Here is a 24,872-nt window from a genome sequence, read left to right as displayed (position 1 = left end):
GGCAGTTCCTGCTTAATAATTGAATGCTCTTTGGTGTCTTGTGTGCTGATGTGTGAGAGTATGTGAGGCAGACTCATCTTCCCTGTGTGTTTAATATCAGACTGCTGTAACTGGCTTAAAGTTGGAACCCCAGTCCAGGCTTGTAGTTAAAACAGATATTAAAGAGTTAAGAGCAGCCCAAGGTTATGAGATTGTTGGGAAAGCAATTGCCCTTTCCCAGTGCAATAAAGTAATTATGACTGGTGTATGAAAATGGGGTGCAGTCTGTTTGAACATTCTGGCTGCCTGTCTTTACCAGAAATTGCATTGTCCCCTTTTGTGTTGATCTCATCATTTGCATATTCAGAGCATGTTCGATATTTGCCACTTGCAGCTGGAAATGCTAAGCAGCATTTAAAACCCAAATTATGCCATCTGTTTGTGTGGGGTTTCGGTGAGGTTTTTCAGATCTTGGCAGTGTTTCACCTTGGGTCTGCTCTCTCCACGCTGGAACGTATCACTGAGGGAATGAAGGTGTGTTGTGGGTCAGACTGGAGGGATTCTTTCATGAAGGGATGGAGGAGCTGCAGCTGAGCAGGGCTCTCGCACCTTCATCTCTGGTGGGGTGTTCCTGTGCTGCCCTTGCCTAAGCAAAGGTGCTGTTTGCAACAACCAGTCATGATGTTCTGGTTTTGACTCGAGTACCATGAGATCAAATGCTCCCGGGAAGTTTTTAACATTAAAAAACCTGAGTTTTAGTCCTTGTGCAAAAATGAGAGCTGTGATTTGAATTATTGTCGTTTGTGACTACAGTAGTGTGAAAGATAAGTAGAGCTGTGACTTTAAGTCAAACTGGGCCTGATTTACCTTGGGATTGGTAGTTGCATTGGGATTTAGCAGCATGGCCTGGTCACAGGCACCATGGGGTGATAGCGAGGGTGGGGACCTCGTGTGTCATGTCAGGTTTGTCCGCTGGTACCTGGGAGCCAGAGGCTGTAGTTTGCTCTAGGAAGATGTACAACCTCCATGGAACTGGTAAAAGCAGTTCTCGTGGGTTTTTAAAAGCAAGGAGTCAGCAATGTAAATGGGAATGCAGCTAAACATGTACATGCTGAACTTTAGGGTTCGGCTTTTTTTAACAAACACTGCAGTATAAAGTTCTATTTTGGCACAAAGCTTGATTGAATCCATGCTTTTGGCTGGGTTCTTCTCTTCTGAGGACTTTCTGTGGCATCTGAGATGCCAAAGGTAAATATAACTCTTGTTCTGTTCACTCGTGGGGGAGCTCACAGTGGTTTAGGGTTTCAGGAGCATGACAAGAGTTCCTGACAGGGAAATCTTTTCTCAGTGCACATCTCAGCTCAGTGTGAGTGTAGAGAGTTGTTGGGGATGAATTATAAGTACTGTGTGTTTGTTAATAAAATTCTGAGGGCTTTATCCACTCTGTGGAACCCACTCTGGGATGTGCAGTGTGGAGTTGCTGTGGCTCTCACAGCAGAGCCCTTCCATGGAAGTTTAAAGTGTTCTAACTGTTCTGCTTGGGCAGATAAACAAGTGCTTTAGTCCAAGAGATGATGAATAATAAAAACTTCCTCATGGTTATCTTTAGGAGAGAGTTGAAACTTTTCCTGCCTCTTTCAGCCTAAACGGTGCTTGTGACAACTTCAATTTATTTTTGTTTTGAAGCATAATGTGTGAGGAAGGTAGTGGTTATGTTAGGATTTTTTTTTTTTTTTGCCTAGATTTATATTGGGATTTTTTTCTTAGAACTCTTGCTGTGGTTTTTGCTTTGTTTGGGGTTTTTGCTTTGCTTTGATGTGTTGTTTTCTGGAGGTTTTGGTTTGGTGGGGATTTTTTTGTCCCCTCTCCAAAAAGGCTGTTCGTTTGTGGGAAGTTTTTTTTTTTTAAACTCCGAGCAGCATGTGTGGAGTTATCCCTGTCTGGGAAGCAATGGACAAAGAAATAATACACACAGCACTAGTGGGAAATAATGGAAAGTTTCTCACTTGGCTGTTGGGCTGAGAGCTTGAGAAATACCCTTCTAAGAGTTTCTTTTTTCTTGGTCTTATCAATACCATTAGATACTAAAGTGCTCTACGTAACTTTTTATTTCATATTTTGAATAAAAAATAGTACATAACTTTGAAAACAGTTTTTAAATGTCACTTCCAGCAAAGTTCATTCTGATTCAAAGGCCAGATCAGCATATGTGAGAAGCAGTCAGCAAGTAATAAATCTCAGCATAGCTGTGTGTGTTATCTCAGGGGAGAGGCTGGAGGACTGGAGGAGAAAACAGCCTAATCCCTCAAGTGCTGGGTAGATTTAATTAGGTCCCAGTTGCTTGGGCAACTGGCACCTAGTGAATTTTCTTGTGTAGTATTTTGAAAGTAGCTCTTAAGTCAGCTCCTGATTAGGTTAGTGTTTCAGGAAAACACTGCGTGACAGGACATCCTTCTCACTCCTGCTTGTTCAGCTGCTGAATGCTCACGTGCAGTAAATGATGGAAACTTCACAGTCAAGAGTCTTCAAAGCTGAGCTTTCACAAGGAAAACTTCAGTGCATCAGATCCCTAATAAATCATGTAATTTGTTTTGCTATCTTTGGTTGCTGAGGGATCAGAGGTTTTCATTTGAAAGAACAAGGAGATACGGTAACCCCAGTTTGTTATTGTGGGAATAAAGAAGGTCTTAAAAGACTTTCCTTGGTCAGAGTGGATCAAACACTGCTCTGAACAGTTTATGGTGCTCTGCCTAGTCTGGTGTCTCGTCCACTATAGACTGCAAGTTGCTTTATTAAATATTTAATGTTGTTTCAGAGCTGTTATTGGTGTCTAGCCTTAAAGCTTCACCTTGAAAGTAGAGTCAGGAGGTTCATATTGCTTCATTTCAGGAAAACAACCTCCATTTGGAAGTGTGATCTTCATTTGCATGTCATGGAGTACTAGCATGTCATTATGAAAGCTGGGGAAGGTTTTTTTTTTCAATTTTATTTCGTGCATACAAGGCCACAAACCCAAACTGCTGCCCACAGTACCTCTGCCGTGTCCTGGTTTCTGCTGGTGGCAAGTGATGAGCTGTGGTGGTACCACAGTGTGAACGAGGCCACCACATTTCATGTGTAGCTTAGTGGTTATTTGCATTGGTTATTCTGTGCTTAATGGCTTAAGGTCTTACTCTGCAGCCTTGTTCTCTGCAGCTTACAAGATCAGACCTAAATACAGGGATCCAGCTCATGCTGCCACAGCAGATCCTGCCTGAGTCACACATGAGTTCAGAGCCTCTGCTGAGAGCCCTGTGAGTAGAAATTATATTAATGTCTGAAGCATGACCAAAGCCAGAAGTTATTTTGTGCAGTGTTAAAGTATTTCCTCTTGGTGTAGATTAGAAGCAGATTAATCACTTGGAGCATTTCTTAATATTTTTTTCCTCTTATGGAAGATGCAGCCAGTGGTGAAGTCCCTTGTTCAATTGGGCTCATTAGCAGTGGGCAGCTGGGCACTGATGGGGTCATTCCTGTAGCAGAAAGATTGCTGTTTGAACATAATATTATAGGGTTGGAGCACCCCATGTGTGAGAGCTGAGACTGGTCCTTTTTTAAAAAAAATAGTGCTTGAAATCTACTCAGGAACTCAACTGGTTGTTGCCCAGGAGCAGCAGCAGCAGCATGGGGGACATTTCAGTTGTCTGTTTTTTAAAGGAACCTCTCTGACTTCCAGAAGAGTGAACCAGACTTAAGGGAAAAAGCCTGTGGAAGCTTTTGTGCAGTGAGAAGTCATTGGATGGCCTTGAGCCACTGAGAAATGTGGCATCTGTGGAGTTTGGGAAGTGGGCAGTGTGGGGGCTCTTTGGGAAGTTCACTTCGGGCAGGGGGATGTGTGAGGGACACCGAGATGCAGTTCTGGGGTGAAAATATGTTGGAAGTCGAAGGCTGACATTGACAGCTTTGGTTTCTCTCACTTAAGGTCATGCAAGAGCTCATATGATCCCTTGAAACACAGACCCTCTTTGCAAATACCTTTTAACACGTGTTTGGAGCTCTTCAGCAAGAACCCAGAGGGATAACGAGCTGCTGCGTGGGACTGCTGTAGGCAAACTTATTTTTAAGCAGTACATCTCACAACTCTGTGCTTATTCTTTCTTGCACAGGATTGTGTCTGTTTGCTTTTCAAATCATTTTCCTGCTGCCTCGTGGCAGAACCTGCTCGTGCAGGCGGAGATTAAAGATCAAAGGTCACGCTTGCACTAGCGAGGTTTTACTACTTTAAATACTGAGTATTTATTAGTGTTTTCTGCGAGTGCAATAAAGGAAGTGAGGTGTAATTGAATCCATCTCAGTTGTTGAGCATTCTGAGCTGATGAGGAATAGGCTGCAGCCAGGCTCTAATGTGAGACAGGGCTCAGGCCTGCATTTCACACATGAATAAGCACTCTTAATCTCCTGATTACAACAGCGCTGCTGTGCCGGGCAGGAGGTTGGAGGGAAGGAAACTCTGACGTCTGCTCTGTCATTAACCGAAATAAGCTGCTCCTCAGAGAAAATGAGACCAATGTCTGAAATTAAAGGCAGTTTCTCCAGACAGAAATATCATCTGTCTTCATGCTTATGCATAAAGTGTTTTAAAACAGTGGACAAGAAAAAGTGTCCTCTTAAATATCTCTTGCTCATCCTGATAACCTTGCACCATCCTCCACCCTTTGACTGAAAGAGCAGGATTTCTTTGTTTCCACTGTTTTGGAATTTTATGGAGCACTTAAGTGGCACAGCTTTAGTTAGTCTTACAGATAGTCTCTAAATCTCAGGATGCTGCTTTCTTTAGAGAGAAATTGCTTTAATTATAGGCACGTTTCCCTGGGAATGTCTGGTCAGGCAGCTCATGGTGGGAGCCCCCCCTGCAGTTACTCCTCCCTTTTGAGAAGCTCAGATGCACAACTGTGTCTGGAGTTAAATAAAACAGCTCATGTGGCTGAAGACCAGAGGTTTTGCCTTTCCTGCTCAAAGGGGTTTTCCAAAAATAACCTGATCTACTTCTCTTTTGGGTGATTTAAATAACTATAGTTTGAAGCTTTCTGGAGGATGAAAGGCTTGCGAGGGGACAGCTGAGTGTTCAGCCATTTAAAAATGAAACATCCAGTGGAGAAGAGCACAGCTAAATACATACAGGGAGGGACAGTTTGGTAGATATTTGTAGATGTGTTCCAGAGATGGAAGCACCAAAATAAAATTTAGAATGGAAACTGGAATTAGTTGAGAGTTTGAGATTAGTTACAGGTGCCTGCAAAGCAGCAATGGGCTTGTTCTATAAACATGCACAAATGAATGTGTTCAGTATTGTGCAGGATTCATTTTTGTCTTAAAATAGGTGACCTAGAGACAGGCACAGGGATGTGGTGTACTGGTAACTTTGATAGTCAGGCATCCCATAAAACCAGGGCTGTTGTAAGAGGGACATGTGGTTCTGTTCCATGCGAGGATTCTTTCCTGTTACCATTAGCTCGGCTGTTACTGTGTGCCAGGAATTTCTCTTTATGCTTTGATTTCTTTGTTGGTATTTCCCAGGTCTGAATTTACAGCACTTTGGAATGGTTTTATTTCACCTATTTTTGTAAAAATACTACAGACTTCTTTTTTTTTGCCACAGGCTTGCCAGTTAAGAAATCCATATGCATGCTTTCAGGGTTTATCCTTTTTGCTTCCCAAAGTCTGTCTATCTGTTCAAAATAAACTGCTGTGTATAACAACAAGTTTTTGTTCAACTTTAAAAAAAAATCTTTATTTTCTGTTTTAAATGTTGTTAAGCAGCCTCATAATGCAGATGTTTTTGTGGCTCCAAATTACTTCAGGTTCCCCAGATAATTGTTCTTGTTTTAACAGCAGCTTCTGCAGGTCCTGTGGGCCTGTTCTCCCCTAACAGGGGAGTTATCCTACATTATAGGAGGGAGTTATCCTATGTTATATGGTCATTTTTTAAAGTTCTGTTTTTTTAATGGTGTGGTGGGATGACTGCTTTACATTACTCAGCCCTATATTGTGGTAATCATTTACATTAAGCCTGAATGACTTCAGAGAAGGGTAAATACATGGCTTCATATTTATTGTCTGTTTGCTCCCATGTGTTATGACTACAGAGGCCATTAAAGCAGCTTTTGGAATGACAAGAGGAGCTCTGAGCATCCCCTTAATGGCACGGATGGGTGCAGTGGGCTGGGATCTGAAGGGCTGTACTCCACTCCTGGCTCTGCAGCTTGGTTGCTCTCTGCTTCTGAGGTCACCCCACCAAACCACCCAGCCCTGAAGCTCCTTGGGGAGTGTGATGGGATTTGGGAGAGGCTGCCCTCAGTGTTCTGTGTATCACAGCGAGGTAAATGAGGGCTGAACAGTTCAGGTGGTGACCAGAGCAGCAGCCCTGTCACAGCGAGTGTGCAGGCAGCCCCTGCTCTTTCCTACCTTCCTCGCCAAACTGTAATAAAATAGGAAGTGTAGCTAATTTATCTGCTAATTTTGGTGGTGCAGAAACTTTCTGAGACTGTATTGATTTTATGTTGCTGCTCTTGAACTAGTGTGGGGAGAAAATGTGGCTTATTTGGAATGACATGACTTTTGTGGGAGCCTGTGTGTAAAGCTGTCTAAAAGCAGGTGTTCTCACATCACTGTTGTGAATGTGGTGCATAAATTGCCCATCCGTTTCTGGAGGAGGTAGGACCTGATATGTTCACACCAAATCTTATCCCCAGTCCTTCAGTCTGCTCTGTGGTCAAAGCTGACTCTTGTATAGCCCTTACTGAACTTCTGACCTCTCACAAATAGAAAGTTGTTCTCCTTGTCCTCCCTGTGCCCATTAGAATAACACAAAGGGAGATGTTACTTTGCTGTCTTGGGTCCTTACCACGCCAATCCTTAAAGATCCTCGTGATTGCCTGATTTCCCTGGCAATTTCCTCTTGAAAATGTGACTCCCAGCCAAATAACCTGTCTCTTTCCTCTTGATAAATGCAGGGATGTTTTGGCCTTGTGAAATCTTGCTTTGCAGCTCTTCCCCCGTTCCTTTGAGTTGTGTGGCATCGAGGTTGTGTTGAAGAGAGGGATTTATGATCTTAGCTGAGCTGTCAGCCTGCATGGCTCGTGTGCCCGGATTTCGGAGCGATGCCACAGCATCCCTGGCCAGGCTGCGTCGGCGTGGGTGGAATGTGCAGGGGCACTGCCCGGCTGGGAGCTGCAATCTGGCTCAGAAATGTGAGATGGGCTGTTTGCTTTGCTCAGGTCAAGTTGGGTAAATAGCAGGGGGGAAGAAAAGGTCACTGTCTGTCATGGGAAACACCTTGAATTGTCTGCCTGGACTCGTGACCTCCCAGCTCGGAGGGGCTGATGGAGCCAGGGCCTGTCTGGGGCTTCCTCTTCCCCCTGCCCTGGATCCACTGGGGGTGATTGGCGCAGAGCAGTTCAAAAGGAACAAACACACTTTAATTTCGTGTACTTAGAGAGCTTACAAGGGCTGTGGGCTGTAAAAATGTAACTCACAGTGACCACTGCCAGCCACAGTGTTCCAGGGCTGTGTTTGTGTTGTAAACTCGAAACGCCAGGGAAGGAGATAAAGAAGACAACTGATAAGAGGCACATAAATCACTGGAGAGACTCCTAAGAGCTTTTTAAAACTTCCAGCAAATCTTCTTCCAGGAGGGTCTCACACTTGTCCCCTGAGCATTCAAGAATAGGCAGTGGGACCCCTTCAGCACCCACTGGGTACCAGCAGGACTGGCACAGAACAGAGGAGGAAAATTAGCATTTTTGCTGACTGGGGCATTAATGTTGTGAGGAACAAGTTCTCTGTGTGTCTGTGTACTACTGGCAGGGAGAGATCTGTGTTCTGGCTCTGTGTGTGGTGGTTGGTTGGGCAATTCTGTTGGTAAACCCAGCAGGATCTGGATTTTCAAAGTTGAGGTGAGTGTCTTTAGTAAAATCTCACCCCAACAGTGAAATACTGTCCAAGAGTAATGGGGTAAAACACTTGCTGTATCCTTTTTTCCCTTTTCTTTTCGTATTTCGCCCCTCCTCTGCTGATCTCTCACTGACTTTGCCCTCAGTCTGCAGCTGCTGGGTGTGTGTTGCCATGAGCACAGTGCCTGGCAGTTTGAGATGATGAATGGACCCTGGGAGTGGGGAATATTCTGAGGGATGTCCTGCATGAGCTCTTAAAATACTTGGTCCCTCTGAATATCTGCAGCTCTTATTTTCCATGGCAAACAGGCAATAGGGAAAGAATGTGGGAGAAAGTTGATAACAGATGTTCCCAGTCTTTTCTGAAAGCTGAAGGTTAAAGGTGTGTGGCTCCCCTGCAGTTAATGAGCTTTATCGTGGACCTGGGATCGCAGGGAGTGTGGGCTGTGTGGAAACTCCCCTGCTTGGAGCAGGCGTGTGAGGGTTTGAGCACAGCTCTTGGATTCCTGGAGTTCAGCTCTTCATTCTCTCTGTGGCAGCTGAGATTTCCTTTCCTTCATGTTTGACTTACTGGTGTTATTTTTCACAAATGAAGCTTTTCTTAAAGCAGCTCTTAAAACCTTATAAATATACGGGGAAACCTTTATGGGCTGTTTTCTCTTTTCCTTTTTTTCTGAGTTTTAATCCCTTGCACTTAAACTGAGTTAAAATTCTTCCTTGACATCAAAATCAGGAAAGCTCCATGTCAGGAACTCTAGCAGTGGCAGCACATAGTTCCTTTAATCTGGCATTTGCTGAAAACAGTGCCTTTTTATCTGGCAATATGAGACTAAAAGCTTACAGAAGAATGGTCCTGTTGTGTTTATTAAGACTGGTAACACATGACCAAACAAATCTTGTTAAAAGATTTATCTGTCTAGCTTAAATAAGAGAAAGGAGCTCTTCTCCATATTTTTAGTTGCCCTGCATTCTTAGATGCCTTCCTGTTACAGTCTCGTAGCATTTCTGGTGGACTTGCTTTCACATTATCTTTAAAACCTGACTCTTTAATTCTGGTTAAGAGGTTTAAGTACTTAATGTGCAGAGAGGTGCTGTATGTGCCTTTTGCTCTGACAGGGGTTTCCAGGTGTACAGCTGAAATAACTGTGTGGAACAGGTAACTTGGAGTAGCAATATCCTCCTCTCCAGGCTGGGATTGGAGTGTGAGAAGGGTTTTGTGGCTGTAAAAAAGGTTGAAACTTTAATTTAAACTAGGTTTAAAATGCTGGGGGGAAAAAAACCACCCTGAACCAGGTCAATATGGGGTAACAATCAATTGAAAATAATGATTATGAACTTCTGCACTTCAGATTATTAGATGAAGTTAAAGGTTAAATCATGCCTGCTGGATTTCTCCAAAATCCTGGTGGGAGATTCTCGTTTCCTCAGTTTCTTCATCACTGGAGACCTGAGCATTTTAACAGGAACACCAGCAGTTGGATACGATGGGAAGTTGTCAGTATCTGCGTTTTCTGCTATAAAGCAGAGAACAGGAGACTTTAGTGAGTAACTCTGCAAACACGTTTTTGGTTCGTGTTTGATCTCTAAACAATTTAAGATAAAAAAGACTTTGCAAGTCTGATAGCAGAGTGGGTGGAGATAAAGAAAGTTATCCTAGAGTGGACATAATAAACTTACTTGGAGAAATGGCCATATCCTGAGGCTCTAGTTAAAAAATAACAACAGAAATGTCTTAGAGTGTGATTGCAGTGAAGTTATCATTTTTCCTGGGTTTTTCAACTTGCATTGAGCAAATAATGGATGGGGGCTATTCTGCCACTCCTTTGTATGCCACACTCGACCATTGCAAAGTGATTGTTCCCCTTTCAGCTTAAATGACTTCTTCCTGAGATGAATTCCCTGTGGAAGGAGCAGTAAACCAGTATCAGAGGCAGTTAATGCCCTTCAGCCTGTGGTGCTGTAACCTGAATGTCTTTGCTGTAGCAGAATGACAGAAGCAGCTGCTTTGGTGGGGTTTGGTACAGAGAGAATGAGCAACTGCCAGTGAAAAATGACTGGAAAACCCAAGGCACAGAGCTTGCCAAAACCCACCCCAGAGTTTCAGTGCATTTGCCTCTGCTGCCCTAATCCCGAGTTGAACATCTGTGGGATTGCTGCACACGTGATGTGCTAGCCCAGTTTACTTCAGGGAGCAGAAAAAAAGGCTCACAGTGCTTCTGTAGTTTCTGGGATGGTGGTTTTTTGGGTTCCATGCTCATTCATAATTACACAGAGAGTGGCACAAGTGCTGAGCCCACTCAGCAGCTGTAACTGGTGAGTGGTATTGAGTCAGCAGATGAGTTTTCACAGTGCTCACATCTTGGTAAAGAGTGATCAGGCAACACGTTGAGTTTGCAGCATCTTCCTGTTCCAGGGTGGTTGGTGGGTGAAGAAAGAATGTGTGAGATGTGTTCTTTTCCTGTTACAGCTACTCTGAAAGTTATGGAACTGCTGTATTCTTAGACAGAAGTAGTCAGTGCTTCATGGTGATGTTGGTTTAATCCTGAAAATCTTTGAAACTGAGTATTTGGAGTGAAATAGTCTTGGAAATGTGATATATTTATGTAAGAAAGCAATGGCTATGAAAATTACTTTTTATGGGATCCCCTGAAATGGGAGCTGGGAGGAAAGTGGCTGTTTGAGTGGAAATTTCACAGATGAACAGACTGAGCAAAGTGTGGTACACACAGATTCTTGCACAGCCCTCCAGTAAAGGAAATAATCTGAACATGGTCGTTTGTTTAGTCACTGCTATTCCTCTATGCAGAACTGTGTTGTGCAAAGAAAAGAAACCCAGGGAAAAAAAATCTGCACAATAATTGGACTTGTAATAAAAACACTGAAGTACTTTGAATCTCATCTGAGGGAACAGCAAGGACGTAACCCTGCAGCTCTGTGGGCAGTTCTGGTGGGTGCTGCAGGGCTGCTCCCTGGTTGCTCATGGGCAGAACTGGGGTCCAGCAGTGTTGCCACCACAGTGTCACCCCTGGTGTTTGGAGGCTTCTCCTGGCAGGATGGAAATGGCAAAGCAGGGCCAGGGGAGGTGATGTGGGGTGGGACTTTTGTAGAGTGCTTTACCCACCAGGCACCTGGAGGTCGCTGGGTTTGATGTGGTGTCGACCTCAGGACGGACTCCAGTGGTGTAAAATGGTTCACTTGAGCTTTACTTTCAAATTAAAGTTGAGCAAGGAGCAGCCTGCACTGGAATTGTGGCTTTCTCAGAATTGTTTGCACAGCTCTGGCTCCTCTAGACCCAGATAATACTGAGGTGGAGCTCAAAATGTTTCAGATGTAGGTAAAATAAATATGGATGCATTATCTGTCAGTCACTAATCAACGTTTTTGTTTGTCGTTAAGACAGGAACTTTAAAATCGTTTTTCCTTTATGTTTAGAGGTGTGGGGTGGTTGGCACCTTCTTAGCTTTTCACCCTGAGGCTTCAAGGAAAAGCCCTGTAGCTGGCCAGGTTTCAAACCTGCTTTCCCCAATAATGAAATATTGTGGTGACTGATGGGGATTTTTTAAAATTGGAAACGATTTAAAGAAAAAAAAAAGTGGACATTTTGCACTTGCCACAAAGGAAGGTGCTTGTGCTGCAGTTGGCTGTGCCAGAAGAGGGGTGTGATCGTTTCGCTGATCTTTGTATGAACAGCAATAGAAAAAACCCTGAGCTTTGCTGCTGGGGAATTCCCTCACCTCTGGAAATTTAAGACCTTTCTTATTGAATCCCTGGAGGCTCTTGCTATCACCATTCCCTGCAACTTCCCTGGCAGTTGACAGGTTCATTGTGGTGTTCTCCACTGGAGTCTCATCGGATCCCCCTGTGAGTTATCAGAGCGATGGCAGCTGCTCTGAGGAGCAAAGAAAACAGCATCATTTCCTACCTGGCTGATGGGTTCATTCAGGAAATGCCTGAGAGGTCCCAGGCACAGCCTCAATTGCAGCAGCAAAAGCAATTTGTCTCTTTTGCTGTTCCCTCTGCTGTGAGGAGCAGTCGACAGGGACAGGAATATTGAGGTCTGAGATTTGTGTAGGACTGAAGGAATTTCCAATGCATGGGATCAGTGACTCCTCAGCTGACTTCTCAAAAATCAAACCAGCCTTTTTCCTTCTCTGATGTGGTTTCAAAAACTTAATGCATGAACAATCAATGTTCTCGGGTCCCTGCCTTTCAGACTGTACATTCTACACCGTGGGCTAATTTCATGTTGCACCACGTAGCAGCTTCCTGGAAATGCAGGAACTGGATGTGGGCAAATTCAGCTTTATTGGTGAATTAGGGAAAAAAGGGATCATTTACCTTCGTGAGTTGAGTGCCTAGTTTTTGAAATATCCTTCTTTCATGAAAGGTCCTGTTTTTATCTATGGAAAGGCAGAGTTCATTAGTGCAGCTGTAACTACTGTGGTTTGGTTTGAATTAATTAATTCCTGTAATCTGTGGATTACAGGTTAGCTCTATTTTTGGAAAAGCAGGGTAGAGGCAGGACTTGCTGACAGATTGCCCTGGAAGTGGCAGATGGCATCCCTTACCCTGTACCAGCTTTGTAGGGCATCGGCTGTGAGTGGTGGTGAGATGTAAAACAATACAGCCATTTGCTGAACTCGGTCATTTGCTTCCAGATAAAAGCTGGAGGCTGCTCCTTCTTTGCACTTGTCCCTTCCTAAATGTTTTGTGGGTTTTGTTTTTTGCATTTGTAGGCTCCCTCTTAGCTCCAGGTATAAACTGGTAGCTGTTCTCCATGAGCACTCCCCATCCGAGAAGTTATTACGTGTCTGCAGTGAACAGAGGAATTTTTTAAGGAGTTGAGGGATCTTTTTTGAGGATGGAGGTAGCTTCAAACATTTACAGACACTGAGGTTACCATTTCTATGAAGTCTCCAAAAGGCTGCTTTGTATTTTACTGTTTGTGCTTTCCATGCTGAATTGCTTTAGGAGGTGGGGTTTTATTTGGTTTTAATTTTTATCTTCAGGAATTGAAAGAATTTTGAATACTAACATGGCTTTTTTCCCTCTTTCTCTCCCCTCACCTCTTCAAGAACCTTTTTAAAACGCTGGGGTTGTTGGAGTGGTTGAATTTTTCCTGGCTTTGAGTGAGAAATTCAGAAGACTGAAGCCCAGGCTCACTGTCTACCTTTCACGGAGGCCCAGCCGTGAGAGGACAGAAGAAGGCACGTGGCGAATCATGACAGCAGACAAGGAGAAAGACAAAGACAAAGAGAAGGACAGGGACAGGGACCGGGACAAAGAGCGGGACAAGAGGGACAAGGCGAGGGAGAGCGAGAACTCCCGGCCCCGGCGCAGCTGCACCTTGGAGGGAGGTGCCAAGAACTACGCGGAGAGCGACCACAGCGAGGACGAGGACAATGACAACAACAGTGCCACCACGGAGGAGTCCACCAAGAAGAGCAAAAAGAAACCCCCCAAGAAGAAGTCCCGCTACGAGAGAACCGACAACGGCGAGATAACGTCCTTCATCACCGAGGATGATGTCGTGTACAGGCCTGGAGGTAACAAAGCCTTGTTTTGTGTTGCCTCTGACAGTCCTCGTGCCCCAGAGCTGCCAGGCAGGGGCTGCAGCCAGCACAGTGTGCTCCCTGGTGATTGGGATTACCCCTGTCCTGGGGGAGGCTGCAGCCTTGCCCTTGCAGACAGATGTGGGTGCGTGTGGGAAGCTTCTGGCTGTATCTTGTGGTATCTGATTTGTGGGAATGAACTTAGCTCCCCTTTGGAGAAGAGCCACCCTTTTTGCTTTCTACTGCATTAATGATCTGTGTATGGTATGGAGTCTCTGTCCCTGGGAGTTTGGAAACCAAATTAGATAATGCGTTAAATGCTTCTCTCCCACTTTGGAAGCAGACCCGCTCGGAGCTGGAGCTCTGACTCGGGGGATGTGGAGACAACTTCCAACCTTCCTGGCAAGCTTTTCTGGGAATCTGTGATTGCTTTGTAGGGCTCTGCTCCTGTGCTCTGTGAATCTCATACCTGCTATTCCACTGGTTTCACCCCTCGTTAATGGCTGTGGCTGTGCCCAGCTGTTGGGCAGAACAGTGTTGGCATCAGGGATGTTTGGGGACAGCACCAGGAGCTTGCAGTGTGCTCTGGATGTCTTGGATGTGCCTCTTATTTACTGCCAAGTTCATGCGAAGTTTCAAGGTCTAACCCATGGCTGCTGCCAGGGAATGTTTTCCTCTAACTGCACTTGAAATGAGATTACTCAGCTCCCATTTTTGAGTATAAACTTCCCTGTCCATCTGCACAGCACTGTAAACGTGCTGCTTGCAGTTTGTTCCCCAAAGCTGTGGTTATGTTTGGCTGCACTGTTGGCAGCCCTGCCTTTAGAGTCCTGGTAGCTTTATACTCCTGTAGTACAGAGCTGGAGTGACACTGCTGGGGCAAAACAGAGACGGATTCAACCTGAAAACAGGGGAGCCAGTGAGGTCAGATCCCGTCTGATCTCCCGTGAGGTGCTGCACAGCTCAGCTGCAGGAATCTCCCGAGGTCAGATGTAAATGCTTCAAGTGCTGTGTCCAGTTTTAGTGGCTGTGAGTGCTCCAAAGTGCTTGTGGTGTGTGTGGGGGCACGACCAGCTGCACATCCAGGTGGGAGGTGCTGCATTCCATCCTCCTCCTTCCATGGGAGAGTTGAGCAGTCTGTTTTTCACTTAGCTCTACCAAGATTAGTCAGAACAGCTTCTCTCTTGAAATGCTTCAGCTTCAGTTTAGACTCATTTCATCAATCGTTGCAAAGGAGCTGTTTTTGCTGTGGTGTCAGGGCTTGTGGCTGAGTAATATTTGTTTTTGAGCAGTGGCAACTGGGAGCCTGCGGAAGCGTCAGCTTTGGTGGCAATCTTATTTTCAGTGTCAGAGGATGAAAAATAATTCAGAATCTGTTGAGAACAGCTGTTGTGTGGGCCCAGGAGTACAATGTGATACACTGGCTTTATTGCAAAAAGAGTTTGCTTAAAATGAAGATGGGAAATCAGTTTGTGGTCTCAATTTTATCCTGCAGTGGGATGGAGCAGTGGCTGATCTGGGTCCAGTGAAAGAGCAAGGAAAGCCATAGTACTCGTGATAATTGGGATATTTTATAACTGTTCTGCAATTTAAACCCCTGCTTATTAAATTTCACAATTTTTTAATAGTAATCAGCAGAAGAGACGTACCCTGGCATTGAAACTTTTCTGTTCTGTTGGCTCTTTGTGCTGTTGTAAAACTTGTCTTGGAAACTGCTGAGAGTGATGAGAACAAACATTAGCTCAGCTCTGGAGGGACCTGAGAACGGCTGAAACCTTAACTGAATATTCCCATTTTTAAATTTGATTTTAAAGGTAATTTCTTATCAGGAGCAAGATCTTGAATACACATTCCTGTGCTGGAGGTATTCGAAACCAATGTTAGCATCCACTACAGAAGGAGCTCTTACAGCTCCTTACATACAGGGAGGTGTATTTGTAGCTAAGGGTGCAAATTACATAAATTTTAAGAGGGATTAGAGAGTTTAAATTAATGAGACACAGCAAGGATTAGAAAGATGAAAATTAAAGGTGTGTGCAGAAGGGATAGCTGACTTCATCTTATGTCTTCCAGGCTTTAAGGAAGGAAATCCTTTCCAATAATTTGATTCTTTCTCTTAAATGCTCTCATCTGATGTGGATGAAAGTTCAAGGTCTGCATTTCCCTTCTGCGAGCTCCTTGGTTAAAATCTCATTCTGTGTTTACCCCATTGCTGCAGAGTACTTAATCCAGCACTTAATTCTGCTTTTTTTCCTGTGCTGAGCTCAGCAGCTGTATTGCAGTAATAGCAAATAAACTGTAAATAAACAGATAATCAAGATCATTGAAATTTTTCAAGTGAAAGGTTGCACTATATTGTTACCACGTAAATACTGCTCTTACTAATTTGCATAGATCTAATGAATGCGTGCACAGCTTTAAATAATGTATTAAAAAGAATTGAGTGGGGCTTAGACAACACTATGCAATTAATCTTCTCTACTTTGCTGGAAATCACACAGGCCTATCCTAAAAGCTTGCTGGCCCAGTTCCCCATCTGTCCTCGCAGTTTCCACAACCTCCCTCCCATTTCTTTCCAAATCTAATCTGTGGGGTTTTCCTTCTTTTTTTCTCTCTCGCAGTTCTCACCTTGCTGTTGTAGCAACAGTAATTTTTGTGCACAGTGTGTGTTCAAATTTGCTTTAGGCTTCCTTAGCACAGGGTGATGATAATGTAAGAGGGTTAAGACTGAGAGTTATTTTTTTTCTCCTCTTGGATTTCAGTTAGATTATTTAATGCTGATTTTCCTTCCATTTCCCTTCTGTGCCACTGGGTTTTGCCAAAATCCACCTCAGGAAGGGCTATTACTGTATTGAAGCCACAGAACTTGGTGCTGAGGATATTGGTGCTGCTGTGGTGTCATTGTGCTGGCACTTTGAGTGCTGGGCTGGAAAACCTTTGCTGGGTGAAAGTCTGAGTTGGTTTGGAGCCTGGGGAGAACAGGTGACTGTCACCTGGAGATGGGGACAATATTGTTTGCCTTGCCTACGTAGAAACATTTAAAAGGATCTGCAGGAATTAAAAGGATTTATGAGGATCTGTTTCTGCAGTGACATCAGTAGCTATATAAACAGCACATCAGCAGGAGGTAACACAAGGTGAAATGCTGTAATGCACTGCTCTGCCTGCATGGGAATCAACCAGCAAAATCCTGTGCAACAGCTTACAGCAGGAGAGTTCCTTTGTTCTGTGGGGTTCAGGGTGTCAGATACGGAGAGTGCAGTTTGTCACAGGACAGAGCAAAGGGAGATCTTACAGTTTGCACTTGGATGTGCTCTGGTTTAGAGGATGTGGCCATTTTTCAAATGAGCACTTGATAAGCTGGGGAGCAGCTCCAGGTGTGCAGGGCTGAGATGTGGGACCTGCAGGGGCTGGGGAGCAGCTCCAGGTGTGCAGGGCTGAGATGTGGGACCTGCAGGGACTGGGGAGCAGCTCCAGGTGTGCAGGGCTGAGATGTGGGACCTGCAGGGACTGGGGAGCAGCTCCAGGTGTGCAGGGCTGAGATGTGGGACCTGCAGGGACTGGGGAGCAGTTCTGGTGTGCAGGGCTGAGATGTGGGACCTGCAGGGGCTGGGTCACTGCTCTGTCACAGTGGGGAAATAGTAGAAGATGCTGGCTCATGTTGAGTGTGAGTCTGCAGGTCTTAAAATCCACTGTCAGGCTGCTTAGCAAGCAAGGACTTACAAAGTCTAAGCTTTAGTTTTGGTTGGTGTAATTAATTGTTAATGTTCCCTTTATTGAAACTGCTGCTGTCTTGTGTTGTTGTGAGCGAGGAAATTGCTGAAATGGTTGTTTTCATCCAGAAGCCTTCAGGAACTCTGTGAAAACAAGAACCAAACCTAAGTGCTTCCTCCCTATTTATTGGTTATCTTTGGATCTGGGTTGGACACTGGTGAAACTGAAGTGCACAAACTGAAATTCTCTGACAGGGCTTGGCTTGTGTTTGACACTGCCTCATGTGTTTGTTGTTCTTCTGGATGCTTCTATTCGTTCTGACAGCTTTATCAGCTGAGAAAAGTGGCCATGCCAGAATTCAATATAAAAATACACATAATACAAACAGGAATTTTTTCTATAAGCTTTGAAGTTCTGGCAAGTGTATTGGAAGGAGAGAAGTTGATTATTTTCTGGGAAGTTTTAATTTTAATTCTCTGCTTGGGCAGAAGGAAGAAATGCAAGGAAATGATTCTTTCAGCTGTACATTGTAATTTTAGGAGGTCTTTGGCCAGACTGTTGTGTTCTGTGCATGTTGTGTGGGTTGACCGAGTTTGCGATGGAGATGTGTGTTTTTGCATGTGTGGTCTTCTCTTCCCTCAGAAGCTCCATAGTTGATATGAGCATGTGTTCTCGAACGGTGCAATCTGTATTTTCCTCTTCTTTTGAAAGTCTGTTACCATTGTGACAGTAGATTGTTGAAATAATTCAGTGACAGACTTTCAGCTGCTGTAAATAGGAATAACCTTAGGAGCTATGCTGCTTAATGTGGTTGTGAAAGTTCCCTTATTTTTCACACTTCCACCACTGTTTTCAACTGTTCTGCATATGTGAGTAGTGGTGAGGAAAACTTAGCAATCTTTTTTTAGAAAATATTATCTTCAAAACTTTTGTTTCAATGGAAACAAATGCATTCTTTGTCCATTCCTCCTTTAGTAATTAAAAGAAGGAAAAACATTAGAGAAAAGGGCTGGATTAGTAGGTGGGTCTTAAAACATGTCAGGAGGGTTAACAAGATGCATGAAAACATCACAGGAGGGTTTACTTCGAAGCTGATTGAAGTGTGCAGAGAACAGAGTGCAGGAACAGCCTGTTCCAGTCTGCAGCTGAAGCCTTTGCTGGTTCTGTTCTGTACTGGGGACATCCCAGGGCCTGTAATTAGTGATTGAGATGGGGAGAGGGGTGGCCTTTAATGAGCAGGTGAATAAAATTGAGCGTGGAAAAGAATTCAGGCTACCCAAGAGCCCAGATCAGCTCCTGCTGCACAGAGGTAACTTTTGTCCCTGCTGTCAGTACAAACAGTGAGCAGGAGCCAGACTGGATAAAAAAAGACATTTACTGAGTTCACATTTCCTTTTAGCAGGGGAGGGACTGCTGAGTCCAGGGCAGCTGCTGGGGCCTGACAGATGGAGCCTTAAGTGCAGATCAAGGTTGAGCTGGCAAATGGATTCCCCTGGCTTTGTTTGGCTCTGTGGATAAATCACAGAGAGCAGCTCTGAGGGGCTGGGTGTACCCAGGGCTGTGTGTCTGGCTCTGGGGACGTGGCTGCACCATTAGTTTTCCATGCTAACCTCATCATTAGGCTTTAAAATGGAGAAAAAACGTGCCACAGCAGTGCTGAAACAAAGTAAATGCACTGCTGCTGTAAGCTCAGCTTCACCTGCTGCACTGATTTGTTCTCTGGGAAGGGCTTCTCAGAGCCATTTACAAATTGAAGCAATAGGAAGATATTTTTCCTTTCAGAAAATACATATTGACTTTGAAACACGAAGATAGTTTTTCAGTGGCTGTTTGCAGGCAGGCAGGTCTCAGGTTGGCAGGCACCAGGGAGACACACAGGAGCTCCCTCAGGAGTGCCAGGGTTGGCATCTCCACAGGCTCTGCACTACTGGAAGCACAGCGTTCTGTGGAAATCCTCCTCACTCAAGGGACACATTTGATTTTCCTCTTCTGGACATGTCTCTGTTCAGGGCTGCACCACCAGCTGGGCTGCTCTCTGTCTGATCAGGAGGATGAAGTAATGGGTCAGTTAGTAGGGAAATAGGAATGGCTGAAATGTTTTTCTACTTGAGGGCTGCACAAATAAAGCCCATCTATATTTTGATGAGGCACTGTGATGTGTTACGCTTTAATTCTCAGAAGGACAGCAAAGGGAGAGGAGTTAAGCAGAGTTTTCCAAGCTGTCTTGAGGCTGTGTAAATCAAGTGAGGTCAGATAGCGCTGTGGTGCATTTTTGGTGCTGTTTCTTTTGTGTCTCCCACCTTTAGAAATGAGTGTCCATGAAGAGCTTTTGGTGGCCGCATGGGGGTTTGTGAAATATCAGTGAGAAGCACTGGGGGCAAATGGGGCACCTCCAGCAAAAGTTTTCTGTGGCCTTAAAAGGCCAGAAAAAGATTGTTAGAAGTGGCATGTGTGCAGCAAAGCTTACCTGGTGCGAAAGGAGGAGTTTTAGACTAACTGGTTATTTAATTAATTCCTTTTATCATCCTGGATTCTTATTCCCACCCCTCCTCCCCTTTCATGTGTTTAATTGAAAAAACAATTCCAAGCCAGGAGGAGCCCCTGGCACGAGGTAGTGGCTGAGCATCCATGGTGTCCTTGCTTGCAGTGTGGCATTTTTGGTGACGCAACTTTCTGTAAAAAGGTGTTTGCTTTGTATCGGATCTGTTAACGAAGGATGTGTGAATGCTCCTTACAAGGAGAACTGTGCAGTGTTGTGGACATGCTTGAAAAGTGCAGGAAAATAATTGGTGTGGGAAATGATGTAGCTGGGGGCCTGAGCTGCAGAACAGTTGCTTTTATGAAATTGGGAACTGCAGAGTACAATTAGCTGTCATTAATTTTGTTGAATAGAAATATGTTCCATTTATTGTACAATCAGGAGCCAGGCTTGAATGAGTTTAAATAGATGAAATCTAAATTATACTGACAGTCCATTAAACAGCAGCAAAACCCCTTAAAGAAAATGGATTCACTATGATACCGGTTTATAATAAAATCATTTGCCAAATAAGAACTATAGTCCAGGCACTGGGAATACTCCTGTGAGCTTCAAATGAACACAGTAAATTGGTTGAACCATTTATTGCAGAGCAGGGCTCGAGCTCGTCGTTCCCTGACAAGGAGCCAGCAGTGTTGCTTGAAATCTGCTCAGCAGGAAGTGACACTAAAAGATCAGACTGGCAATTTGTTTGTTGTCAGCCATATGGGGGAAGAGAGGCAAGTGCACAGCTCCCTACCTGTCAGTGGGAATATTGTTCGAGTCCAAAGCACGTGTTTGGCGTTCCCAGGGCCCTCCTCGCTGCGTTTCTGTGTTTGTCACTGAGCCGTGGTGCCAAATGTATTGCTGCTGTTGGAGGTTTGTCTCCATTACTGACCTTTGTTTTCAAGGGTTTGGCAATTTTCCTGTGCTTGGAATGCAGGCGAGTTCGGGTTTCAGCGTTTAGAGCTCTCTGAATGCTGCAGACATTGATTCTGCTCCTTTGAAAGGTGCTGCTTGCTCGTTAATGATCTGTAGCTGCTGGTACCCTGCTCCTGATCACACTGAGCTGTTCGGGGGGCAGTGAGGGGTGCTGGCATTTAACTTGGAGCACCTGAGACACTGGGAGGCTCCTAGGCTTCCCACTGCCTTTGGCTCAGGCAGAGCAGTTTCTGGAGAAGGATCCAGGATTGCCTGCTCAGGCTTCCTCAGGGGCTGGCACAGGGCACTGGGACCACTGAGCCTTTTAATTTTAGGCACTGGGATGGAGGAATGTAAATATTCCTTAATTCTGGAGTGTAAATATCCTTCAATTGCCGGTCCCACAGCTTGAATTCAGGGTTCGTACACGTCTGTACACACATGCAAAGAGCGAGCCTGTGGCTGGTGAAATCTGATGGGGAGGGATTGTAGATAATTCCTTGACAAAGGCTTTCAAGGAATATCTTCCCTGTGGAAGTGTGGCGCTGTGCAGAGCGCCTGCGGCTTTGTTTCTTGGATGATGCAAGTGTTGACTCATTAGGTAAAACATAAAAGGATTCTGATTGTGAAGAGGGTTCTACAGAAACTGCAGCATTTAAGCTGCTAAAGGTTCAGAAAATGGAGGTGGTTGGGGTGTTTTTCCAAAAGATTTTTTTTTTATGTCCATGCATTGAAGCTCTAATTTTAAAAGCAGCTTTTAGTGTGGGAATATTAATGTAACCCTTCAGAACTAGGGCACATCTGGTGAATATCACAAGCCCAAAGGCAGAATGACTCTGTACCATGTGTTGGGGAAATGCTTCATCTCCAGTGGGACGCTGTACACGGAATAGGGAAGTGAGCAATGCGCTCATGGCTGGAGACAGGCAGGGAATCCAGCGTGCAGGGAGCTCAACATTTCCTTACTCTGTTTTGCAAAGGTTATGGAAAGCCCCTTTTATTTTCATTTTTATTTTTTGTTCATGAATTTTCTTTTCTGTCGGAGCATTTGCTGGTTTGTCACTGCTAAACTCTGTGGTTGAGCACATCAGATGTTGGACTTGGCCGAGGTGGTCCTTGGAAGCTGACCCAGGGATGTTACCTGTGGAGAAAGCCAGAGGGGGAGTTGTTGCCTGCCCATTTCCCTTGTGCTTGCTGGCTTCATCCTCGCTCCTGTTTCCTGGTAAATGAGGAACATGTGAGGATGGCTGGCCTTCAGTAAAACAAATTGAATTACACTTGACTGAAGTTGTGTAAGCCTGTGCAGAAGCTCTGTGCAGCCAGAGAGAGCTGAAATTGTTCCAGAAGTGTGTGGTCAGTGGAAAAAAGGGTGTGCAGTGGCAAATTCCAGTGTGTTGAGGATGAGGAAGGGGCTGTTCTGCAGTTTTCAGTGGCATAAATCTTATCCATGCAGGTTTCTTGCGTATTAGAAAAATGATAATGCAGTTTTCCTTTTCTTGGGCTCCCATGGAAGCTGTTTGGATTTCTGGTAAATGGAAGGAATTGCTCTTTATGGTGAGTTTTGAGTGGCTGATGTGAGTGCATCCATAAATATTCTCCTTTTCTGGGCGCCATCTTTCCGGCTGCTATCATCCATAACATTGCTGTGCACCTGGATAAACTTGTTTTCTTATCTGTGTGGCCTCTCTTGCTTTGGGGACTCGTAACTGGATGTCATCATTGTTTTAGGGCTTGGCAGGCAGCCAGCAGTGCCTCCCTTAAATGCAATCCAGAGCCAGTCAGCTCCGTTTGCTTTATCCATAGGAGATGCCACATCCTCTCACTCTGTGTGCCAGCCATTTCACAGGGATGCTCAGCTGTTTGTTCTGCCTGCTGCCTGATAAACTCTGGAAAATGAGGCTTGCACAAGCGAGATACCGAGGAAAAAAAAAAAAAGATCTTGCAAGTTGTGGTGTTTTCTGTCTCTGAAATCTCGCAGCTTCTCACACACATTCCCCAGTGAATCTGAAAGAGTTCCTGCAGCTGAGTGCTGGAACAGGATGCAAATGGATGATTCAGCTGGGACCCTGAGCAGCTGATGGAGTGAGTGCAGGCCTGTCTAAGTGGAATGATTAGCCAAGGAAATCTGGGATAACCAGGGGTGCAGGAATACTTGGATGTGCTGAAATTGCTGGAGCTTCCAAATGAACTGGATTGAATCAAACTGTGCTTTGAAATGTGTCTTACAAAACTCTGAGATTTTAGAGGGTTTTGGTAGAAATACAAAAAAGGTCATGGAAAGTCCCTCCTAGGACAGTGGTGTTTTTGTGTCTCTCCTGTGTTTTGAACAGCAGCTCCTTATCTGTGTGTGAGAGGGGACACAAGGACTGTCCTTTAAATATTTGCTTGGCTTTGGGGCTGGCATCTTTCTGTTTAGCAAGCTGTGTGTGAGTTTGCTGAGTTCCAAGGTCAGGATCATTAATCAGGCACTTCTCTCCCATCCTTGCAGTGTTTTCATTCCGAGGGCACCGCTTTTGTTGTAGTTATTGCCAGGACTGTTTTGAATACAACAGACCTTATGTTACAGCAGCCTTGGAGAGCCCAGTTGTCAAAAGCAAACAAAAATAATTACTGGTTTCTGTCTTGTCAAATGTAATTCGAGAAAGCCCAGGCCTTCCCTGAGGTAAATCTAATTTAAGTTTGCTGTGTTTCATCTATGATGGGTTGCCTTGGTTTTCTTCACAATTAGAAGAGAAAATATGTTAGTGCTCGGTTCTTAATGGCAAGCTGACCACGAAAAATCTGATTACTTTCCTCTCTTATTTTGGTCTGGTTCATAGGCTGTGACCTGGTCATTGTCATTAACTCAATCCAGGGTGGTCTTTAAATTGCTTTCTTTTTGTTTTTCTAGCAAAATGTATATTCAAATCAAAGTTAATTTTTATGCAGTTAATTTCCTTATTTATCATCATAAACAGTTCCTATTTTTAGATCACACTCAGAATAAATTACACGCTATGCAAATGAAATGGTGGTTCTTTCAAAGTTTAAGCTGTATTTGAATTTATCCTGTTTTTATGTTCTTTCTTGGAGGCACAGAAGTTAATGCCCGTTATTTTAAAATCTTGTGTTTTAAAGATTGCGTTTATATCGAAAGTCGCCGGCCGAACACGCCCTATTTCATCTGCAGCATTCAAGACTTCAAACTGGTAAGGAACATTTTCACATCTCCTCCTTTCCCCTGCCCCAGTCTCTAGAGGGGGTGATATTTCTTAGCCTGGAACCTTTCCTGTAGCTCCTTGTGGGTGAATCTTCACCCTCTGAAACAGGAGCTGGTTTTTATTAAACCACAGCTCTGTCTTTGGTGCAGCCTCAGTTCACTGGGGGAGTTCAAATTGTGATCCCTGTCATTTTTAGCTGAACAGAAACATGAACTTTGAGTTGAGTGTTTTCGGGAAATTGTGGCTCAGGAAGTTAAATTTTTCCTGGGGAGTTAAATTTGGCTGTGCCTCTGGCCTTCTCCAGCACAGCTCTGGGATGAAGGCTGGCTTGTGGCAGCCTCTTCATCTCAGCTGACACCAGACCAAGGTGACCAGTTGAATCAGGAGAAATAGCAAATAATGTTTAAGAACCCCTTAGCACTTTGTTCTTTAACAATGAAAAGTCAGGGACCTGTGTGCGAGCAGATCCGAGCTGTGCTTTGCCCCTTCCTGTCTGACTCTGCACTCTCAGCAGGGCTCCCTCTGTTCCTCCCACCTGCTGGAGCAGGAGCTGCTCCTGGGCAGGGCTCAGGGGCTGCTTTGGGACCTGGCAGGGCTCTGTGAGCAGGAGATGTGGCAACTCCTGGCAGTTTGTTACTGCTGCTGGTCCTGCTGTTTGTTATTGCTTTATCGAAGTCCTGAGTGCATAATAAACTCCCCTTATCAATGTATTGTCTACAGACACAGATCAGCACAGGCTGCTGCTGTCAGAGCAAACCTTCCTTCCTTCCTTCCCAGCTTTTCCAGGTATTCTGTGAGCTACAGGAGAACACAGCGATTTTCCTCAGTGCTCATGTCCCTGGTGGTGCTTGGCACTTGTGGGCTGCTTCTCTCTTTCCTTCTCTTCTTCCTCCCCCCTTTTTTTTAGGGGGTCATTGGATTTGTAGTTGGCAGGTTCTGGCAATGGGTTAAGCCCCAGCTGGGCCACTCCTGCCCATGAGCAGGTGCTTTTGGGTCCCACTGGAGTTACAGTGGGATGGTTCTGGGCAGTAAGTTCCTGCTGAGTTGCATGAATTGC

General features: G+C 44.7%; 1 protein-coding gene across 5 annotated transcripts in view; it reads left to right on the top strand.

Moving 5' to 3' along the window:
* Positions 1 to 24,872, top strand: part of RERE (arginine-glutamic acid dipeptide repeats) — a 176,029-nt gene that overhangs the window by 44,186 nt on the left and 106,971 nt on the right. For 4 of the 5 annotated variants that reach the window (XM_039563939.1, XM_039563938.1, XM_039563934.1 and 1 more), the window contains exons 2-3: positions 12,986 to 13,456; positions 23,733 to 23,803. In XM_039563939.1, coding sequence (XP_039419873.1) covers positions 13,132 to 13,456; positions 23,733 to 23,803 — 396 coding nt within the window. In that variant the 5' untranslated portion in view covers positions 12,986 to 13,131. Of the gene's footprint in view, positions 1 to 12,595; positions 12,885 to 12,985; positions 13,457 to 23,732; positions 23,804 to 24,872 lie in introns of those variants that run through there. The other variant, XM_039563936.1, reaches the window with a different exon arrangement.

The sequence above is a fragment of the Corvus cornix genome, chromosome 21, assembly GCF_000738735.6.
Source record: "Corvus cornix cornix isolate S_Up_H32 chromosome 21, ASM73873v5, whole genome shotgun sequence".
In the NCBI taxonomy this organism is placed as follows: domain Eukaryota; kingdom Metazoa; phylum Chordata; class Aves; order Passeriformes; family Corvidae; genus Corvus; species Corvus cornix.
The sequence above is the reverse complement of the archived record's forward strand: the minus strand, read 5'-3'. Positions and strand labels throughout refer to the sequence as shown.